This window comes from Equus caballus, chromosome 22 (assembly GCF_041296265.1).
Source record: "Equus caballus isolate H_3958 breed thoroughbred chromosome 22, TB-T2T, whole genome shotgun sequence".
Lineage (NCBI taxonomy): Eukaryota > Metazoa > Chordata > Mammalia > Perissodactyla > Equidae > Equus > Equus caballus.
In genome coordinates, this window is record NC_091705.1 from 11127966 (window position 1) to 11149353 (window position 21388).

General features: G+C 37.1%; 1 protein-coding gene across 6 annotated transcripts in view; it reads left to right on the forward strand.

Annotated features, from left to right (window-relative positions):
* SEL1L2 (SEL1L2 adaptor subunit of ERAD E3 ubiquitin ligase) overlaps positions 1-21388 on the forward strand; it is a 118232-nt gene that overhangs the window by 27825 nt on the left and 69019 nt on the right. For all 6 annotated transcript variants that reach the window (XR_002802789.2, XR_002802788.2, XM_023626099.2 and 3 more), the window contains exon 3: positions 16184-16352. Coding sequence is in view for 4 of the 6 variants with exons in the window: in XM_023626099.2 (XP_023481867.2) it covers positions 16184-16352 (169 nt within the window). In the remaining 2 variants the exon portion in view is untranslated. The remainder of the gene's footprint in view (positions 1-16183; positions 16353-21388) is intronic.

Consider the following 21388-nt stretch of genomic DNA (forward strand, 5'->3'; position numbering starts at 1 on the left):
TTCATCCTTTTGTACATGGATATCTGATTTTCCCAGCACAATTTTTTGAAAAGACTGTCCTTTCCCCATTGAATGATCCTGGCACTCTTGTTGAAGATCATTTGACTATATGTGAGAGTGTTTATTTCTTAGCTCTCTATTCTATTCCATATCTGTCTTTATGCCACTACCACAGTTTTGATTACTGCAGCTTTGTATAAAATTTTGATGTCAGGAGGTGTGAGACCCACAACTTTTTCTTTCTCCAGATTGTTTTGGCAGTTCACGATTCCTTCAGATTCCATATGAATTTTAGGAGGACGTTTCTATTTCTGAAAAAAAAAATGCCATTGGGATTTTGTTAGGGATTGCATTGAATCTGTAATCACTTTGGGTAACATTGACATTTTAACAGTATTAAATCTTCTACTACGTGACCACATGATGTCTTCCCGTTTCTTTTTGTCTTCTTTAATTTCTTTCAGCAATGCTATGTAGTTTTCAGTGTATGAGTGTTTCACCTCCCTGGCTAAGTTTATTCCTAAGTATTCTATTCTTTTTTTGATGTTATTGTAAGTGGAATTGTTTTCTTAATTTCCTTTTAGGATTGTTCGTTGTTAGTGTACAGAAACGTAACTGATTTTTGTGTGTTGATTTTGTATCTTGCAACTTTGCTAAATTCATTTATTAGTTCTTACAGTTTTTTCATGAAATCTTTAGGATCTCATACATAAAACACCATGTCATCTGTGAATAGAGATAATTTTACTTCTCCTTTCCAATTTAGATGACTTTTACTTCTTTTTCTTGCCTAATTGCCCTGGCTGGGACTTCCAGTACTATGTTGAATAGAAGTGGTGAGAGTGGACCTCCTTGCCTTGTTCCTAAACTTAGAGGAAACGCTTTCAGTCTTTCACTGTTGAATATGATGTTGGCTGTGGGTTTTTCATATATCACTTATAATATGTTGAGGTAATTTCCTTCTATTCCTAGTTTGTTGAGTGTTTTGATCATGAAAAGATATTGAATTTTGTCAAATTCTTTTTCTGCATCAATTGAGGTGATTGTGCAAGGTTTTATTCTCCTTCAGTCTGTTAATGTGGTATATTACATTGATTGATTTTTTTTAAGATTTTTAAATTTTTTTCCTTTTTCTCCCCAAAGCCCCCCAGTACATAGTTGTATATTCTTAGTTGTGGGTCATTCTAGTTGTGGCATGTGGGACACCGCCTCAGCATGGTTTGATGAGCAGTGCCATGTCCGCACCCAGGATTCGAACTGACGAAACACTGGGCCGCCTGCAGCAGAGCGCGGGAACTTAACCAGTCGGCCATGGGGCCAGCCCCATATTGATTGATTTTTGTTTGTTGAAACATTCTTGCATTTCAGGAATAAATCCTACTTGGTCATGGTGTACAATACTCTTAATGCGATGTTGAATTCTATTTGCTAGTTTTTTGCTGAATATTTTTGCATCAATATTCATCAGGGATATTGGTCTATAGTTTTCTTTCAGTGTCCTTGTCTGGCTTTGGTATTAGGGTAATGCTGGCCTCATAGAATGAGTTTGGAAGTGTTCTTTTCTTTTCAATTTTTTTGAAGAGTCTGAGGCATAATTCAGGGCTTTGATTTTTCTTTTTCTTCTTATTTTGGAAATGTAATACTATCCACACACACATACATAATACACATACAGACATACACATCATATATTATAGAATAATATAATATATTACCATATTCCCCAGCAGAGACTGGGGAAATAGGTTGTTTTCAAACATATTCTTAATTATGCAGCAAAACATATGGATATTCAGGGCCGGCGCGGTAGTGCATCAGTTACGTTCGCACATTCCGCTTCTCAGCGGCCCGGGTTCGCTGGTTCGGATCCCGGGTGTAGACATGGCACCGCTTGGCACGCCATGCTGTGGTAGGCATCCCACATATAAAGTAGAGGAAGATGGGCAAGATGTTAGCTCAGGGCCAGGCTTCCTCAGCAAAAAGGGGAGGACTGGCAGTAGTTAGCTCAGGGCTAACCTTCCTCAGAAAAGAAAAATATGGATATTTACATTAAGTGGGACACATAAAGAACGTAACTTCACATCAGGTTCAGACAGGTTTTCCCAGCAACTGAATTTGAGCACCAAACTATTGAAAAAGCTTTTAGTTTTCAGATATTTTTGGATTTTAAAATTGCAGCAAAGGGTTTGGGGTCCTGTGAAATCACTCCCTTGTTATAGACCTTCCATTTAGTTATTCCTTTTGCACTCCATCCAATTTAGTGGTAAAACCTCAACCCTGAGTAAGTGCAGTCCTCCATCTACTCAATTCCTGCACCTGAGTAGCTGGAATTGGCTGGAAATAAATCCAATCAGACAACCAGTCTCATTTTAATTTCATGACCACAAGCCTCAAGTACGCCTTCAGTGTTTCCCTGCAAACCTAAACATCTCCCTAGTCAAACTTCTTGTCCCCCATCTCTAAGGCTACTGCTTCATATCTTCTCTTTTCTTCTCCAAATCCAACTCACCTGTCCCTCACTCTCAGCTGATGGCTTGCTTTTCTTTTCCCTCTTTGAAAAAATAGAAACAGTCTGAAGAGCAATTCTACATTCTCCCATGAACAACTCTATCAATTTACCAGCATCTGTAACCATGTACACTGCCTACACTCCAGACACAGACTGTCTAAGCCATCTCTCCACTGAGATTTCTAATGAATACATGCTTCATTTGGGTATCTACTCATATGGTTCCCCTTGAAAAAAAAATACAAAAAATTTTTTATAAAACTAAACTTTTCTCAATCACTTATCTAAAATAGCATACTCCATCACTTTCTAATTCCTTACCTTGATCGAATTTTCATGTGCTTTCTCATCATGTATAATTGTTCATATTTGACACCCCCACTCAAAACTGAGCTCCATGTGTACAGGCTCTTTAGTCTTTTGTTCACTTCTATTTCTTAGAGTCTTTATTAGTCTCTAAAATATAGTAAGTGCTTGATAAATATTTGTAAATGAAAAAACGTCATTGTTTAGCAATATTTCTATCAGGGACAGAACAGAAGCTATCTGTCAGTAGCTGTAATGATACTTATGAGAAAAAAATGCTGAAATTAATGACAAAACACAGGTTTCTAGGGTTACCTTTTGATTTTAATAATCTATCCCCTGTACCATGAATACTTAATATGGCTATATGTTTAATTATAATTTTATGCTCCTTGCATTTAAAAATGCAGAATATAAATACTCTAGTATGTATCAGATCTTAATGTTCTCTTAATTTCATAAAACTACCCTTATAATGCATTTAGTAATTAATAGAAACGTTATATTAACACTATAATTAGTATCACCCAAGCTATTTTATTTTTCCCCTTTAATTTTGTACTGCACTGTTTTCCCACATTTCAGAAGTTATCCTTGGATAGCAGTCTATTATTGTTATTTGGTGCCTTTAGAAGGTAGATATACAAATAGACAATAAAATATTTAGCATTGCCTTTGCCAAGAGAAAGAAATATTTTTACTGATGAATGAGTTATTTCTTCTCTGTAAGAAGTAGCTATTCTTTTAACTTAGGGGTGGCTGTTGCCTTATTTGCTTTGTTTTAAAAAAAATCTTAGGCATGTTATGAAAAAGTATTCTAAGATTATTTTATATTCTTAACTGAAAATAGTTTAGGAAAAATGAAAAACACTAAGACCATTACCAAAAACACCTCTGTTTCAACTTAACATCTCATAAATAAAATCTTACTTCAAGGGAGAAAAACTGCTACAACTGTGAGATTTTCAAGTGCCAGTCTTTTCTTTCCAAATGTATATATGTTTATTTAAGGCTTAGGAAGCTTGAGTAATCTGATATACCTTAAATTCCTGATTAAAACCATAATCCAAACAAAATCTGCTTCAATATGTGTCTTTGCTATATGTGTAAATGTTTTCACTGTCTGATGAGTGATATAAATTTTTGTACTATTTGTGTATTTTAATTATACTTTAATTTGCTGACTACTTTCTTTACTATGACTAGGGCAGGGGTTCTCAAACATTAGCATGCATCACACTCATCTGGAGGACTCGTTAAAACACAGATTGCTGGGCTTCACCCCCAGAGTTTCTGATGCTGTAGACTTGGGGTGGAGCTGAGAATTTGTATTTCTAACAGATTCCCATCTGATGCTGATGCTGCTGTTCCAGGGACCATATTTTGAGAATCAGTCACCTAAGGAAACCTGGTTTTCTTATAGGCAAACTTAATTTCTTTTTTTTCCACTCCCTTCTGGCTTTCTCCATAACCTGGCTTTTCTCTGATAATATTTGGGGCACTAATGTTCATACTCTTTGGAAATACAGTGACCTGAACATAGGATATGGAATCCCCATCTAGATATAGTGGGGAAAATGGAAATTCACTTCCTCCCTCTTGCCAAACCAATGACAGCAGCCTGTGTTGCTCTCTCTGACACAGTCTTGTTGTACCTTATTCAACCACCTGGACAAGGGCCGCTAATGAGGAGGTGCTGAGCTGATCTTGGTTTGCCACTCCTATTGTCCTCACTGATGCTTTCAATAGGGTCTTACTTTTCATTTGCTGTTTTTTCAGAGAAGTTTTTCAGCAGAATTAGGGTATTACACAGTGCCAAGGCACAGTGAGTATTTTGGGGCATGTGAGTCAGGAAAGAAAAAGAGACATAGATAGTTAAGGGAAGCAAGAAATGCCTTTGATTGTCAAGCCCTAGGGAAAGAAAGTCACTGACAGGCAAAGAATCCTTACCTTCCAGTTCTTCTTTAACTTCTCACCAATCTCCCACTTGCAAGGAATGATGGTCGTTCCCCATTCCATAGCAAACCCATAGCAAACATGACTCACACTTACTCCCTTAGACAAAACACAAAACTTTTTTGTTTTCCGTATATAGGGACACAATTTGGAGACATTAACACATATAGAGGTGTGTCTGGGTGGGTGGGATGAGACTGATTCCCTCCTCCAAACTTCCTTTTGCTCCCCATTCTTCTTCTTCCCTATAACTGGAATCTCCATCTACTCAGCTGGTCTAGCCAAAAAACAAGAAGTTCTCTTTGACTTTGTCCTTTTTCTTACCCCTACATCCAGTCCATATTCAATTCCTATCTGTGCTACTTCCAAAACATATCCTAAATCTGCCCGTACAGTTTATCTCTGTTGCTTCTGCTCTCATCTGAGTCACATCATCCCTCACCTGGTTGACTACAACAGTCTCTGAACTGTTCTTCTTGCTCTTGTGTAATCCTCTCCTCACACATCAGCCAGAATGTTCTTTCTTTCTAAAATGTAAATCAGACCATGTCTTTTGAATAAAATGTCAACTCCTTACAGTGTCCTTATATAATGTGACTCCTACATCTCTCTTTCTCTTTTACAATTTTCCCTTTTGTTTACACTCCTTGAGCTACTTGGGCCTTATTTCCATTCCAAGAACCTAAGTTTGTTCCTCTTTAGAGCATTGGTACTTGCTGTTCCCTCTGCCTGGAATGTTCTGCCCCCATATCTATGCAGGATGGCTTTCTTGTCATTAAATTCTTGGCTCCAAAGTCACCTGTTCAGTGAGGCTTTTCTTGGGCATCCAATCTAAATTAACTAAACTAGTGCAGCAACCCTCTTCACCCTGCATTTCACTCTTTCTTACATCTCCTTGTTTTATTCTCTTCATAGCATGTATCAATATCTAATACTAACTTGTTGATTTATTTGTTTATTGTTTATTGTCTGTCTGTCTGTCTTCTCACAGATGAACAGAAGCTCCTTAATATCAGATAGATAGATTATTCTGTCTTATTTGCCATTATATCTTCAATTCCTAGTGAATGCCCTGCATAAATATGTTGAATGAATGAATCGTTTATTCATATAGCTCTTAAAGAACAAGGTTGGTTCATTACTTGATTATTTCACATCTGCTGCCTCCCAAAAACTACTTGAGGAGACTATTAAAGTCCCATTAACAGTAGCTATGTTGCTGTTATTGAAATTCTATTAAAGAATATGCATGGGATTGGGGGCTAACTTATATTTACTGTTAAATACATCTCAAGTGGCAATGGGGGCCATGAGTGTGCTAAAATTGCTGCTCACTGTCTTTAGGTGAAGCTAGTCCAAAAAATGTATGGTATAAAAGTATTTTCTACTAGTAAAGAGGTGTTTAGATATTCTGCTTAAGAGATTAAAAACTATATTTCAAAAAGCCGAATAGTGTTTACTGATTTCCCAGGCTCAAAACATCGTAGTTCACTGATGAATCATGGAAATAAATAGCCAGAGTACCTAAGTCCTAGCAGTTCAGGATCTGAAACAGAAAAACAGAAATATTAATTTACACAGAAAACATATATTCAATACAACAATAATAATAATAGCTAATATTTATTGAGTACTTACTATGTATGAGGCTCTTCACATTTATTAACTTATTTGATCCCAGCAACAACTTTATGAGGTAAGCAATATTGTTACTCCCATTTAACATGTACATTTATAGTTCACATTTACTATAAACTGAGTCACAGAGAGGCTAATTAACTTTCCCATAGTTAGACACAGCTAATTAGTGGTAAAAAGAAAATACTATGAAGGGAATATAAATGAGTTTTCTTTTTTTTGAGGAAGATTAGCCCTGAGCTGACTGCTGCCAATCCTCCTCATTTTGCTGAGGAAGTGTGGCTCTGAGCTAACATCCACGCCCATCTTCCTCTGCTTTATATATGGGATGCCTACCACAGCATGGCATGCCAAGCAGTGCCATATCCGCACCTGGGATCTGAACTGGCAAATGCCGGGCCGCTGAAGCAGAAAGTGCGAACTTAACCACTGCACCACTGGGCTGGCCCCCATAAATGAAATTTTAAAAATCCGTAACACATTTATTTATGGGTATGAACAATTAGGATGGACGATTTTGAATAAATTATCGGTTCGTATGTTAACAAGTAATCAAAGTTTCTTGTGTTTAAAAAGTAAAATTGCATGTTGTTTTAAGAATAAAACTAAGTATTATTCATACAAAACATTGTAAAAACCCTTAAGTTAAACCTCTAGCCTTAGCAGACTGGATTACTCTAGTAAACAAGAAGCTATTAAAAATGTGTTCTTGAGTGACATCAGCATCATGGCAGAGTGAGTTCTCACAGAAATGCAACATAAGATTTATAGATATTCCTCCACAACTAGAAGGACCCACAACTAAAATATACAACTATGTACTGGGGGGATTTGGGGAGAAAAAGCAAAAAAAAAACATAAAGAAGAAGATTGGCTACAGTTGTTAGCTCCGGTGCCAATCTTTAAAAAAAAAAAAAAAGAAGAATTATAGATATTCCAGAAGGAGAAAAGAATGAGAATGGAGTAGAAAGGTTGTTCAAAGAAATAATAGTAGACAATTTCCCAAACCTAGGGAAGGAAATCCATGTGGAAGAGACTGCCAGATCTCTTAAATATGTCGATGTAAAAAGACCTACTGCAAGGCATATAGTAGTGAAACTGGCAAAACAGAATGACAAAGAAAGAATACTAAGGGCAGCAAGGCAGAGGAAAATAACCTACAAAGGAACCCCCATCAGGCTTTCAGTGGATTTCTCTGCAGAAACCTTACAGGCTAGGAGAGACTGGAATGACATATTCAAATCACTGAAGGACAAAAACTTTCAGCCAAGAATACTCTCTCCAGTGAAAATACCTTCAGATATGATGGAGAAATAAAAACTTTCCCAGACAAACATAAGCTAAGGGAGTTCATAGCCATGAGATACACCCCTCCACACACACACACACATGCACAAGAAATCCTCAAGAAGGCCCTCATACCTGAAAAAAACAAAAGGAGAGAAAGGGGTTACAAACCACAGAGTAAGGAGTTAAATAGGTAGACAGAATCAGAGCAGGATAGCAAATACTCAAGTATAACATTAAAGACATAGGGAAGGAAAACCCCAAAAACAAAGATAATCTTGTCATAGTAACCACAAACTCACAACACAAGATGGAATAAGATGTGGGAAAAACAGCTTAGGAGGGGAAGGGGAAAGGGACTGAATTGGTTTAGTCTAAGGAAATTAGAGGCCATGAGAAAAGGGACTGTCTTATCCACGAGATCTTGAATACAAACCTCAGGGTAACCACTAAACAAAAAAGCAGAACAGAGACAAAAATAAGGAGAAAATAAAGAAAAATAACATAAAAAATTACATAACTCAATTGGTGGACCAAAATACGCAGGCCAAGAAATAAAGGAAATGCAGGAGAACTGGAGAACAAGTGATAAAATGGCAGCATTAAACCCTCTTATATTGATAATCACCCTAAGTGTAAATGGATTGAATTCTCCAATAAAAACACACAGAGTGGCAAGATGGATTAAAGAACAAGACCCAATAACATGCTGCCTCCAGGAAACACATCTCAGCTCCAAAGACAAACACAGGCTCAGAGTGAAGGGATGGAAGACAACACTCCAAGTTAATGGCAAACAAAAGAAAGTGTCGCAATACTTATATCAGACAAAGAAGACTTCAAGGTAAGACAGGTAAAGAGAGACAAAGAGGGGCAGTATATAAGGATCAAAGGGACATTCCATCAAGAAGAAATAAAACTTATAAATGTCTATGCACCCAACACAGGAGCACCAAAGTACATAAAGCAACTGTTAACAAACCTAAAAGAAGACATTAATAATTACACAATAATAATAGGGGACCTCAACACACCATTCACATCAATGGACAGATCACCCAGACAGAAAATCAACAAGGAAACAGTGGAATTAAATGAAAAGCTAGACCAGATGGACGTAATAGACATATATAGAACACTCCATCCAAAAACAGCAGAATACACATTCTTCTCAAGTGCACATAGAACATTCTCAAGCATAGACCATATGTTGGAAAACAAGGCAAGCCTCAATAAATTTAAGAAGATTGAAATAATAACAAGCATCTTTTCTGATCACAATGTTATAAAGCTAAAAATTAATTACAAGAAAAAAACTGAGAAAAGGAAAAGATGTGGAAACTAAACAATATGCTATTGAACAACCAATGGATCATTGAAGAAATTAAAGGAGAAATCAAAAAATGTCTGGAGACAAATGAAAATGATAACATAACATACCAACTCATATGAGATGCAGCAAAAGCTGTCTTAAGGGGGCAATTCATTGCAATACAGGCTTACCTTAAGAAACAAGAAAAAACCCAAATGAACAATCTCAAACTACGTCTAATTAAATTAGAAAAAGAAGAACAAACAAAGTACAAAGTCAGCAGAAGGAGGGAAATAATAAAAATCAGAGCAGAAATAAATGCTATTGAAACAAAAAAGGCAGTAGAAATGATCAATGAAACAAAGAGCTGGTTCTTTGAGAAGATAAATAAAATAGACAAACTCCTAGACAGACTTACAAAGAAAAAAAGAGGGAAAGCTCAGATAAATAAAATTAGAAGTGAAAGAGGAGAAATAACAACGGATACCACAGAAATACCACAGATTATAAGAGAATACCATGAAAAACTATATGCCAACAAAATGGACAATCTAGAGGAAATGAATGAATTCTTAGACTCTCATAACCTCCTAAAGCTGAATCAAGAAGAAATAGAGAATCTGAATAGACCAATCACAAGTAAAGAGATCGAAACAGTAATCAAAAGCATACCAAAGAATAAAAGCCCAGGACCAGACGGCTTCCCTGGGGAATTCTACCAAACTTTTCAGAGAGGATTTAATACCTATCCTTCTCAAGCTATCCCAAAAGATTAGGGAAGATGGAAAACTTCCTAACACATTCTATGAGGCCAACATCACTTTGATATCAAAGCCTGACAAGGACAACAAGCCAATATTGCTGATGAACATAGATGTAAAAATCCTCAACAAAATATTGACAACTAGAATACAGCAATACATCAAAAAGATCATACATCATGATCAATTGGGATTTATTCCAGGGACACAGGGATGGTTCAACATCTGCAAATCAATCAATGTGATACACCACATCAACAAAATGAGGAATAAAAATGACATGATCATCTCAATAGATGCAGAGAAAGCATTTGACAAGATCCAACACACATTTATGATAAAAGCTCTTAACAAAATGGGGATAGAAGGAAATTACCTCAACATAATAAAGGCCATATATGACAAACCCACAGCCAACATCATACTCAATGGGGAAAAACTGAACACCATCCCTTTGAGAACAGGAACAAGACAAGGATGCCCACTATCACCACTCTTATTCAACATAGTACTGGAGGTTTTGGCCAGAGCAATTAGGCAAGAGAAAGGAATAAAAGGAACCCAAATAGGAGGTGAAGAAGTGAAACTCTCACTGTTTGCAGATGACATGATCTTATATATAGAAAACTCTAAAGAATCCATCAGAAAACTATTAGAAATAATTAACAACTACAGTAAAGTTGCAGTGTACAAAATCTACTTACAAAAATCAGTTGCATTTCTGTGCTCTAATAATGAACTTAAAGAAAGAGAATCCAAGAATACAATTCCATTTACAATCGCCAAAAAAAGAATAAAGTACCTAGGAATAAATTTAACTAAGGAGGTGAAGGGCTTATACAATGAAAACTATAAGACATTATTGAAAGAGATAGATAATGACATAGAGAGTTGGAAAGAGACTACATGAACATGGATTGGAAGAATAAACATAGTTAAAATATCTACACTACCCAAAGCAATGTACAGATTCAATGCAATCTCAATCAGATTCCCAATGACATTCTTCATGGAAATAGAGCAAAGAATCCTAAATTTCACATGGGGCAGCCAAAGACCCCCAAATGCTAAAGCAATACTGAGAAAAAAAAGAACAAAGCCGGAGTCATCACAATCCCTGACTTCAAAATATACTACAAAGTCATAGTTATCAAAACAGCATGGCACTGGTACAAAAACGGGTACACAGATCAATGGAACAGAACTGAAAGCCCAGAAATAAAACCACACATACACGGACAGCTAATCCTTGACAAAGGTGCCAAGAACAAACAATGGAGAAAAGATAGTCTCTTCAATAAATGGTGTTGGGAAAACTGGACAGCCACATGCAAAAGAATGAAAGTAGACCATTATCTCACACCATACACAAAAATAAACTCAAAATGGGTCAAAGACTTGAAGATAAGTCCTGAAACCATAAAACTCCTGGAAGATGATATAGGTAGTACACTCTTTGATGTTGAACTTAAAAGGATCTTTTAGAATACCATGTCTTCTCAGACAAGGGAAACAAAAGAAAAAATAAACAAGTAGGAATTCATCAGACTAAAGAGCTTCTGCAAGGCAAAAGAAACTAGGATCAAAACCAAAAGACAACCTACCAACTGGGAGAAAATTTTTGCAAATCATATATCTGATAAGGGGTTAATCTCCATAATATATAAGGAACTCACATAACTGAACAACAAAAAAAGAAACAGCCTGATCAAAAAATGAGCAGAGGATGTGAACAGACATTTTTCCAAAGAACATATACAGATGGCCAATAAACACATGGAAAGATGTTCAATATCACTGATCATCAGGGAAATGCAAATCAAAACTACACTAAGATACCACTTAAGCCTGTTAAAGTGGCTATAATCACTAAGACTAAAAATAAGAAATGTTGGAGAGGGTGTGGAGAGAAGATTACCCTCATACACTGCTGGTGGGAATGCAAACTGGTGCAGCCACTATGGAAAACAATATGAAGATTCCTCAAAAAACTAAAAATAGAAATACCATATGACCCAGCTCTCCCACTAGTGGGTATCTACCCAAACAACTTGAAATCAACAATCCAAAGTAACATATGTACCCCTATGTTCATTGCAGCACTATTTACAATAGCCAACACATGGAAACTATCTGAGTGCCCATCAACTGATGATTGGATAAAGAGGATGTGGTATATATATACAATGGAATACTACTCAGCTAGAAAAAAAGAAAAAGTCATCTCATTTGCAACAACATGGAAAAACCTGGAGGGAATTATGCTTAGCAAAATAAGCCAGACTGAGAAAGACAAACACCAGATTATTTCATTCATATGCGGAATATAAACAAGCGCATGGACAAAGAAAACAGTTCAGTGGTTACCAGGGGAAGGGGGGTGGGGGTGGTCAAAATGGGTGAAGGGGAGGACCTATGTGGTGACAGACGAGAAATAATGTACAGCTGAAATTTCACAATGATGTAAATTATTATTAACTGAGACAAAATAAATTAAAAAAAAATGTGTTCTGCATTCCAGTACTGTTTTTTGTTTGTGTGATTGTTTGGTTTTGCCTTCAAGCAATGTACCATAGGACTGGGTCCTACTTTGGAAATGTCTCTATGCACAAGAAATAATGATTTAGCCACAAATAAATTAGGATTACTTGTACAGTGAGATAAATTCAAAGCTTCTTTCCTCTAAGCCTACGGACCATTTAGTTTCTCTTGTGAAAGGATGCTCTACCTTTCCTCCACTTTAAAAAAACAAGGGATTTCCCAAAAAGAAAGAAATCTACACATTCCTCAGACTTTCCGCTACTCAAGACACTCTACTAGAAATAAGAACTACACTAAAAAGTTCACAAAGCATCTATAATTAATTAGGTAAATAAAACATGAAATATGTGATGCAGAATGATCTCAGCTTTGGACTGTAGAACAGTGAGCTACTGCTAACCAAGGATGGAAGACACCACAAAGTCAGAGGAAGGGAAATCACTGTGGGTTGAGGGAAATGGGAGGGCCCGGGGAGAAGGAATTAGAGTTGGGCCTGGGAACAGGAGTGGTGTTTGGGATAATAGGAAAGAGGGGGCAATGAAAGCTGTGTAAGCAATGGCAAAGAAGTAGGAAAGAACCTATATTCCATTTGGGGAACAGAGGACAGAAGAGTTTGTTGCAGATGTTCGTGTAGGTGTCAAAGTAGTAAGAAATAAGGTTACTACGACATTTTTAGGCCAGACTGTGAGGAATCTTAGATTCTGTGCAAAGAAGTTTGATTTTATCCTGTTGTCACTGAGGACTGAGGGCTTCTGAGTTGGACAGTGACGTGTTGAAACACATGCTTGAGAAAAACTCGTCCAGCATGAATCTTCAGGATCCAGGGAAGTGAAGAGACAGGAGGGCTAGGTAAGAGATTGTCAAAACACTGTGTCACTCTGATTAAGAACTATAGCTAGTCTATAAATGGGTCTTGAGAGTTCAAAAGTATGCTTTCAAGGCACATACTTTAAACTTGCAGTTTAAAAACATACTTTCAAAAACATACTGCCATTGGATTTACTGTTTGAAAACTAAAATACACATTATAACTCCTTCAACAGAAAATCCTGCCAGTAACACCTTTGAAATATATCCAGAAGCCAACCACTATCACCACTTCCCCCTACCATCTTCTTTCTTCACTGCCACCATCAACTCTCACCCGGTTTGTTTCAATGACCTTGTTTTTTCCCACTCTTTCTCCAACATGTAACATTCTCCACAGAGCAGCCAGGGTGATCCGTTTGAAATATGTCAGTCAACATCACTCTTCTGCTCAGAACCCTCGAAGGGTCTCTCCTTCACACGGAATACAATTCACAATCCTGATGCTGGCCTCAGAGCTGCCTCTCTGCCTCATCATTTACCACCCAGCCCTTCTGTTCCAGCTACGCCATCTTCCTTGCATACCTGTGTGCTCTTGCTTCAAGGCCTTTGCATTCAATGTTCCCTCTGCCAGAACTCTCTTTCCCGAGGTATTTGTATAACTAACTCCCTCCTTCCCCACAGAGGAGTCTACTCAGATGTTATCAGAGAACTTGTCCCTAACCAACCTATATAAAATAACACCAACTTTTATCAATTCCATCCCCTTGCTCTTTTTATCAATTTGCTATTATCTTCCCCACCAGAACATCAGCTTCATGAGGGCAGAGATTTTATCATTAACAGCTGTCTCCTCAGCTCTTAGAACAGGGCCTGAGACAGACACTATTGAATTATATAATCTTTGGATGCTTTTGAGGATTAGAGGAAGATTCTCTGTCTGCCAGTGCCCCCTAATACTTGCTCCAGCTGGATGTTGTTCTGCCAAATCCCACCAAGTAGAGAGAGAAAGCAAAATCAGGAAACAATGGCCTCTGTAAAAGAAAGAGATAGAAATGCCAGACAATCAGAGGCATTTGCTAAGCTTGTACGACCTCCTCAATTTAGCTGTTTGCTAGTTTTGAATTGAAAAAAAGTTTCTTTTAATAGCAATAACATATGATAATCCCATTGTACCAGAGAATGCTGGAGGCTCATCAAGGTCCATGTTCTCTTCTTCATGACACCCAGATAGATTATGTTTCCCAGCTCTCCTTGCAGTTGGGTGAGGCCCTGTGATAGTTTTAGCCAATGGAAAGTGGCTGAAAGCACTGTGTGCCATTCCAGGTCTGGCCTATTAAAGAAAAGAAAACAAAGCAAACCAAATGAAACCAAACCAAACCAAACCAAAACCCTTTTTGCACATGATCTTCCGTGCTCTTTCCTTTTCTGTCTGCTAGGTATCAATGCTCAGGGAAACTGTGGAATCCACAGGCTGAAGCTGGCACAACCTTTATCTGCCTGGGTCCCTGAGCACGGAGCAGAGCTGCCACTGACTTGAACAACTGCCTGTTAATTTTGAGCCATTATACACGTGGGCCTATTTGTTAACATGTAATATTTGGCACATACTTATACTTTTAAAAAAAATTCATTGATTATGTGAAATTCAAATTTAACTGGGCATCTTGTATTTTTATTTGCTGTATCTGGCCATCCTACAATAAGAAGAACCACATTTAAAGTCCTTACATATCCATATAGAAACTTGCACATGAAAGTTTATAGCATCCTTATTCATAATAGCCAAAAGTTGGAACCAGCCCAAATATCCATCAGCAGACAAACGGATGGACAAAATATAGTATATCCCTATAAGGAATATTATTTGGCCGTAAAAAGGAATTGTGTCACTACATGCTACAACATGGATCAACCTTGAAAACATTATGCTAAGTGAAAGAAGCCAGTCACAAAAACCCACATACAGTATGATTTCATTCGTATGAAAATCCAGAATAGGGGAGTCTATGGAGACAGAACTTAGGTTAGCAGTTGCTTGGGGCTGAGAGTGAGAGGAATGGGAGTATGGGGAGGGTAAAAGCTAAAGGACTCAGGGAGTCTTCTTGAGGTGATAAAATTGTGGTGATGGTGGCACATTTCTGTGAATATGCTAAAAACTATTGAATTGTACAATTTAACTGTACAAGTATACATTTGTAATTATAGTGTATGACATCTCAATAAAGCTGTTTTTAAAAAAGTTCTTACATGGCTTCATGTCCTTGCATGTCCTTGCTCTAGCCTCTGGGTCACTGCTCTGATATCTTTGCCACTACATAGGAAGACATTAAGCATTCTAGAGAGTGATTGAAAAGAGGGAGTTTAAATTGTGATACTAAAAAAAAGCAAAAAAATAAAAACCTTGACTCCTCTTGGAAGTAGTCTATGACCAATAAAGGATTTTTAAAAAATCTTCCAATATAATTTTCCTGAAAAAGTATATAGGTAAATCAGGAATATGCATGCCCATAAAGCTTTTTTAGTTTTTTCTCTTAAAATCTGCATTATTTTCTACTATTCAAAAACAATCCCTCCAAATCCCTCTCTCTAACTAAAATAGATTAATTATATAACTCCTGGAAATTACTTTGGAAAATTATTTTTTTCACTTTTCTTCTAACCAGTCACAAGATTTTCTATACTTTCTGCCCATTATAAATTTGTTGTAATGTATAAAGCAATAATAACTCTTCATTTTTTTTTTATCTCATACGATTGATATTACCATGACAACTTACCAGTAGAAGAGTAAAATTGGTTAAATTTGTTCATAACATTTAGGTTTTAATGCTTGGCTCTGCAGTTTGGATGGCAATGCAATTTAAAAAGGTTTTTATTCATAAAAGATATGAATTCTTAAAGTGAAGTAAGTCACCTATCATATAGATTTGATAAAAGCAGGAATTAGAGTGTTTACATTAAACTAGTATTTTTGCCATGAATAGATGAATTTTTTACTTTCTCATTGTTTTATTTTTAAAAGCTACATGTGAAAGAAATGAGCAAAAGTCTTTTTCTTTGTAGGTATCAATGAATGAAATCAAACAATTTTTATCGCATACATTGGAACAAAGAAAATTGAATAAAGTAAGCAATAAAAGAGAAACTCTCTTAGGAAAAAAGAAGAATCAACGTAAATTAAGAATAAAAGGAATTCAAAATAAAGATCTTTTGAAAAGAAATAAAAATCATTGTAAGTAGAATTTCCTCTCACATGTATGTTAAAAATGACTTCATGTAATCTGAAATCAAATTTTAGAGTTACTTTCTGAAAGGTCTTAGGATATAGTCATAAATATTTTAACACACAAAAGCCTTAAATTTTGTCAGCTCCTGTCCCCCATCTTAGATTCAGATTTCTGCTAATGATAATAAGTGAGGTTGATAATTAGGACTCACGGATAAAAAATATCTCCAAAATTATGTGATAAAACATTTATCAGTTATCCTAATAGAAACCCTTGTGCTTTAAAGAAAACCAAAATTAACATAGTGCCCTTTTTTTCCCTCTAGCCTAGCAATCTAAAACTGCCCCCAGTAAAGACACACTTAATTAGTTGATAGATTTCTCTGAATGCAAGATGGGTCTAGAAAATATAAACAATGTCTCCATAGATCCTGTGTGCAGGAGTTAACTGGTGCTCAATTATAAAATTTTGAGAATCATTTTCAACATTTGATTTAAGTCTAATGCATGAAAGCCTTTTCTAACAGATGTGTATGAACTTCTATTTTATTAACATATTATTTAAGAGAGGGAGAAACTTCTTTGGCACAGAAAAATTAAGAATATCAGTTTTTAACAGCATTATAAAAGTTTGTACAGGGGCTGGCCTGGGGGTGTAGTGGGTAAGTTTGGTACTGTCCACTTCAGCAGCCCAGGTTTGCAGGTTCAGATCCTGGGCACAGACCTACACCACTCGTCAAGCCATGCTGTGGTGGCATCCCATGTACAAAAAAGTAGAGGAAGACTGGCACAGATGTTAGCTCAGGGCTAATCTTCCTCCAGCAAAAAGAGGAAGATTGGCAATCGATGTTGGCTCGGGGCCAATCCTCTTCAGCCCTCCCCTGCCAAAAAAAGTACGTATCTTAAATTTATGTTAAATCCAAATCACGTGCATTGAAACATTCATTTGACCATTTTTTGACATAGAAACATGACCTGCTTTTTATTTAGCATTGGTGTCCTGATTGGCATTGCTGGTACAAATCACACTTAAACTGCATCTTCTATGATTTCCCATCTCAGGTTTTGTTTTTTGGTTTTTTTTAATGCTTTTTGGTCAGGAAGATTGGTCCTGAGCTAATATCTGTTGCCAATCTTCCTCTTTTATTTTTTCTCCCCCAAAAGCCCCAGTAGTTGTCATTCTAGTTCCACTATGTGGGATGCCACCACAGCATGGCCTGACGAGCCATGTGTAGGTCTGCGCCCAGGATCTGAACTGGCGGAGCCGGGGCCGCCACTGAAGCGGAGAGCACAAACTTAGACACTCGGCCAAGCACCAGCCTCCCACCTCAGGTTTTTAACAAAACAAAAAACTAAAGCCGTTTATGGAGAAGATCTGTAGGCAGAATCCTTTCAGATATTTGCAGACTTTCCCCCTTGTCATGTATAGATGCTTCACCCACAATTAAATTGGATAATTTTTAGTGGCTTTCCTTTAACAAATGTTTTCATAGTAATTCAATTACTTTACTTAGAAACACATTTTCTTTCTGCACTTGTATTTAATCATCTTACATATTGTTTAATTAAATTCTGTAATTTTAATAATAGTACAACTGGTACAAACAGGTTTGGGAGCAAGCACTCCTGCTTTTTGATAAGCACACAAAGGGTGGAAACAGGAGTGCACACATACGCTTCTGAGAATCCCACTAGCTGCAAGCATTCAGTGTGCTGTGGACATCAGTAAGAAAGCTGGATAGAAGAAGTGAAAAGCATTTAATTTCTCAAATTAATTTGGCAAATAAGGTAGGTAGAGGTTGTTTAAGAGAGATTCTGCTGTTTAAAAGAGTAAATAATGTCACCTTTCACATGAGATTCCTTTCCCTTATATGGAAGTGGTTATATTATGCCTAATAATAATAAATAATAAGCTAACTAATTGAGCATTCTCCATATTAGGTGCTTTATCCAATTTAATGTAGGTTATATTATCTCCACTTTATAAGACGTGAAACCTGTAGCACAGAGAAGTAAAGCAACTTACTTAGCATCAAAAAACTAATATTTAGTAAAGACACTACAATTTGAACTTAGGTAGTCTGGGGCCACAGTCCTCTAGCTCTTAGCCATTACGCTACATGACAATATCAAGAAATTTTAATCCTATCCTTCTCAAAATAATTTTAGGCAAATATTGAACTATACGATGCAATTTCCTGAGCACCAAATTTACTTGAAGGTTTTAAGGGAAATAAATAATGGTAAATAATTTAAAACATTTCTGTTTTAGAACTAACAGCTATAATGTATACAGCAGATTTCAAAATTCACATTTTGAATTATCAAACCTAAGACTTCAAAGAAATGCCTTCCTGCCCTCCAGACCTCCAGGGAGTATACATTGCATTCATCACTGCCTATCTAAATGTTCAGAGGACATCTGAGAATCCCTGACTTATAATAGCCATACTGTCCATTCATCAAGATTTCCCTAAGTTAGAAAATGTTTCCTTCTGAGAGAAGTAAATATACAAAAGTGATTATTGTTAATAAGAGCAATAGATAGAAATTGAGAACCAAAGGATCCCAGAGGAGAGAGAGGTTAGTTTTGGAGCTGGAAGGACTCTTATTGATCCTGGTCTCTACTTGTTTTTTATGAGAGTACTGCCTTGACAAAGATTTTTTTATTTTTTATTTTTACTTTTGGTGAGGAAGATTGGCTCTAAGCTAACATCCATGCCAATCTTCCTCTATTTTGTTATGTGGGATGCTGCTACAGCATGGCTTGATGAGTCGTGTGTAGGTCCACACCCAGGATCCCAACCCATGAACCCCTGGGCTGCTGAAGCAGAGCACACAAACTTAACCACTACACCACCAGACTGGCCCCAAAGATTTTTAAATTTTTTACATTTTAATATTCTAAAAGTATTTTCCCCCACATTTACCCCCCGGCCCCCAAATACTGGCTCACTGCTCGGTTAAAGACTAGGCTCTAGATCTGACATAGAAATGTTGACATGCGTGTTACTTGAAGTGTCAGGTAAAGTTTTGACAGGAAATAATTGGCACATTTAAATTGAGTCATTTGAGAAAAGTTTAATAAAGGGCCTATTTCCATAAGTGTAGACAGAAATGTTGGGAAACCAAAAAGTAACCCCCAGGCTAGTAACAGCAATGGCATTACCACCTGTAGGCCTGAAGGGTCACAGAGCAGTGGTGGCTACTGGAATACTGAGAAAGAAAACCAGAAATATGTGGAGAGGGCTCTCTGACAGAACTATGACCTTAAGTCAAGGGACAAAGCCAGCCCGCAGCAACCCAGATCAGGGAGCCAGGAAATAACTACACCTACCTTATTGTCTTCCTACCCTTCATGCTTCCTGCTGGTGCCTTTCAGTCAAACCTAACCAGGAGCTAGAGGGGAAAGGAGTCCACTGATGCAGTCCATGTGGATTAGTGTCCCAGGGCACAGAGCAGGATGGAATGGATCTAGAAATGCATTCAGAAAACATCCAACATGCTGTGTTTTCCAGACAAGGGAAATTAGATGGCATGAATTAAAAGGATGAGGACTTTTAGTGGCATGCAATAGAAGTATAGTTATTAGAAGTAAAATACAGAATCTTGGAATTAATTAAGGAATTTTAGAGGTCATCTAGTCTAATATCTTTCATCAGATAATTCCTGGTAGATGACACCAGCTCCTACTTAAATACCTGTGAATAAACACACTATATCATACAAGGCAGCTTGTGATATTATTTAATACATCTCTTTCTTATAAAGTTCTTCACTTAGAGTAAACCAGAATCACTTCCCAACAGCAATCTTAGTCTGTGTTAAATTATGGCAGTTGGAGCTGGATGTAACAATCCTGCAATGGAGCTGTTTCCCTATGTCACTGAATACTGTGGCTCATGCAGATGGTTTCCAAGATCCTGTTAGTTGTTTTCAGCACCCATTCACAGTGATGATGCATGACAAATTTAGAGCAAATTGAAATCTTTTCTCACCTAAAAGTGCTAAGCCAGTATATCAGTCAGGGTTCAATCAGAAAAAAAAGAACCAGTAGGAAATTAATATTAAAGGATTTATTGTAAGAGATTGGCTTACGTGTTTGTGACAGCTGGCTGGGCAAGCCCAAAATCCGGAGGATGGTTTGTCAGGAAAGGCAGGCTGGAACTCTCCTGCAGGAGCCAATGCTACTGTTCACAGGTAGAATTTTTTCTTCCTCAAGGAAACCCCAGTTCCATTCTTAAGGCCTTTCAATTGATTGAATCAGGCCAACCCAGATTATCTAGGATAATCTCCCTTACTTAAAGTCTTCATCTGCTTATGGTTTTAATCACATCCATAAAATACCCTCACAGCAACAACTAGATTAGTGTTTGGTTTACTAACTGGAGACTGTAGCCCTAGTCAAGGAGACATGAAATTGACCATCACAGCCAGGTAGCCTCTAATGCTTATGTGTTCCTCTAAATTTTTGAATCCAAGTGTAGGATTTTACATTTACGCCTATTCAATTTCATTGAGTTTACTTTGGTTTATTATTTCAAACTATTGATTATCTCAGTTCATCAGCTATTCTCTCCTAGTTTTCTGTCATTAAAAATTTTGACAAGCGTGCCTTCCAATATTTTCCCCAAGTTCTTGTTAGAGAAGTTAGCAAGACGGGGCCAAGAGCTTAGAGCCCACAATAATCCACCACAAATCGCCAGAATTATATTTACCCACTGATCAACTAGATAAAAATCTACATGTGATGAGGTTGAGAAAAGACAGTTTTATTTGCCAGAATGTACAGTTTGCACTGCCCTTGTTTGGGAAGATGCCTTAATAAGCATTTTGAATAGAAGGTAGTCAAACCCCCCTTCCTGATACCCCACCTTCAACCCCCACAGAAGCCTAGTGTCAGCTGATTCCAAGTATTCAAGGATGGAAAGAGATTGCAGTGCAGAGCCAGGGAGAAGAATTTTGTCATTTTGCTTTTGCAAGAGAGAGAAGAAAAGAGAATAGGAGAAGAAATAGGGAAAGAGCAGATATAAGGAGCCAGA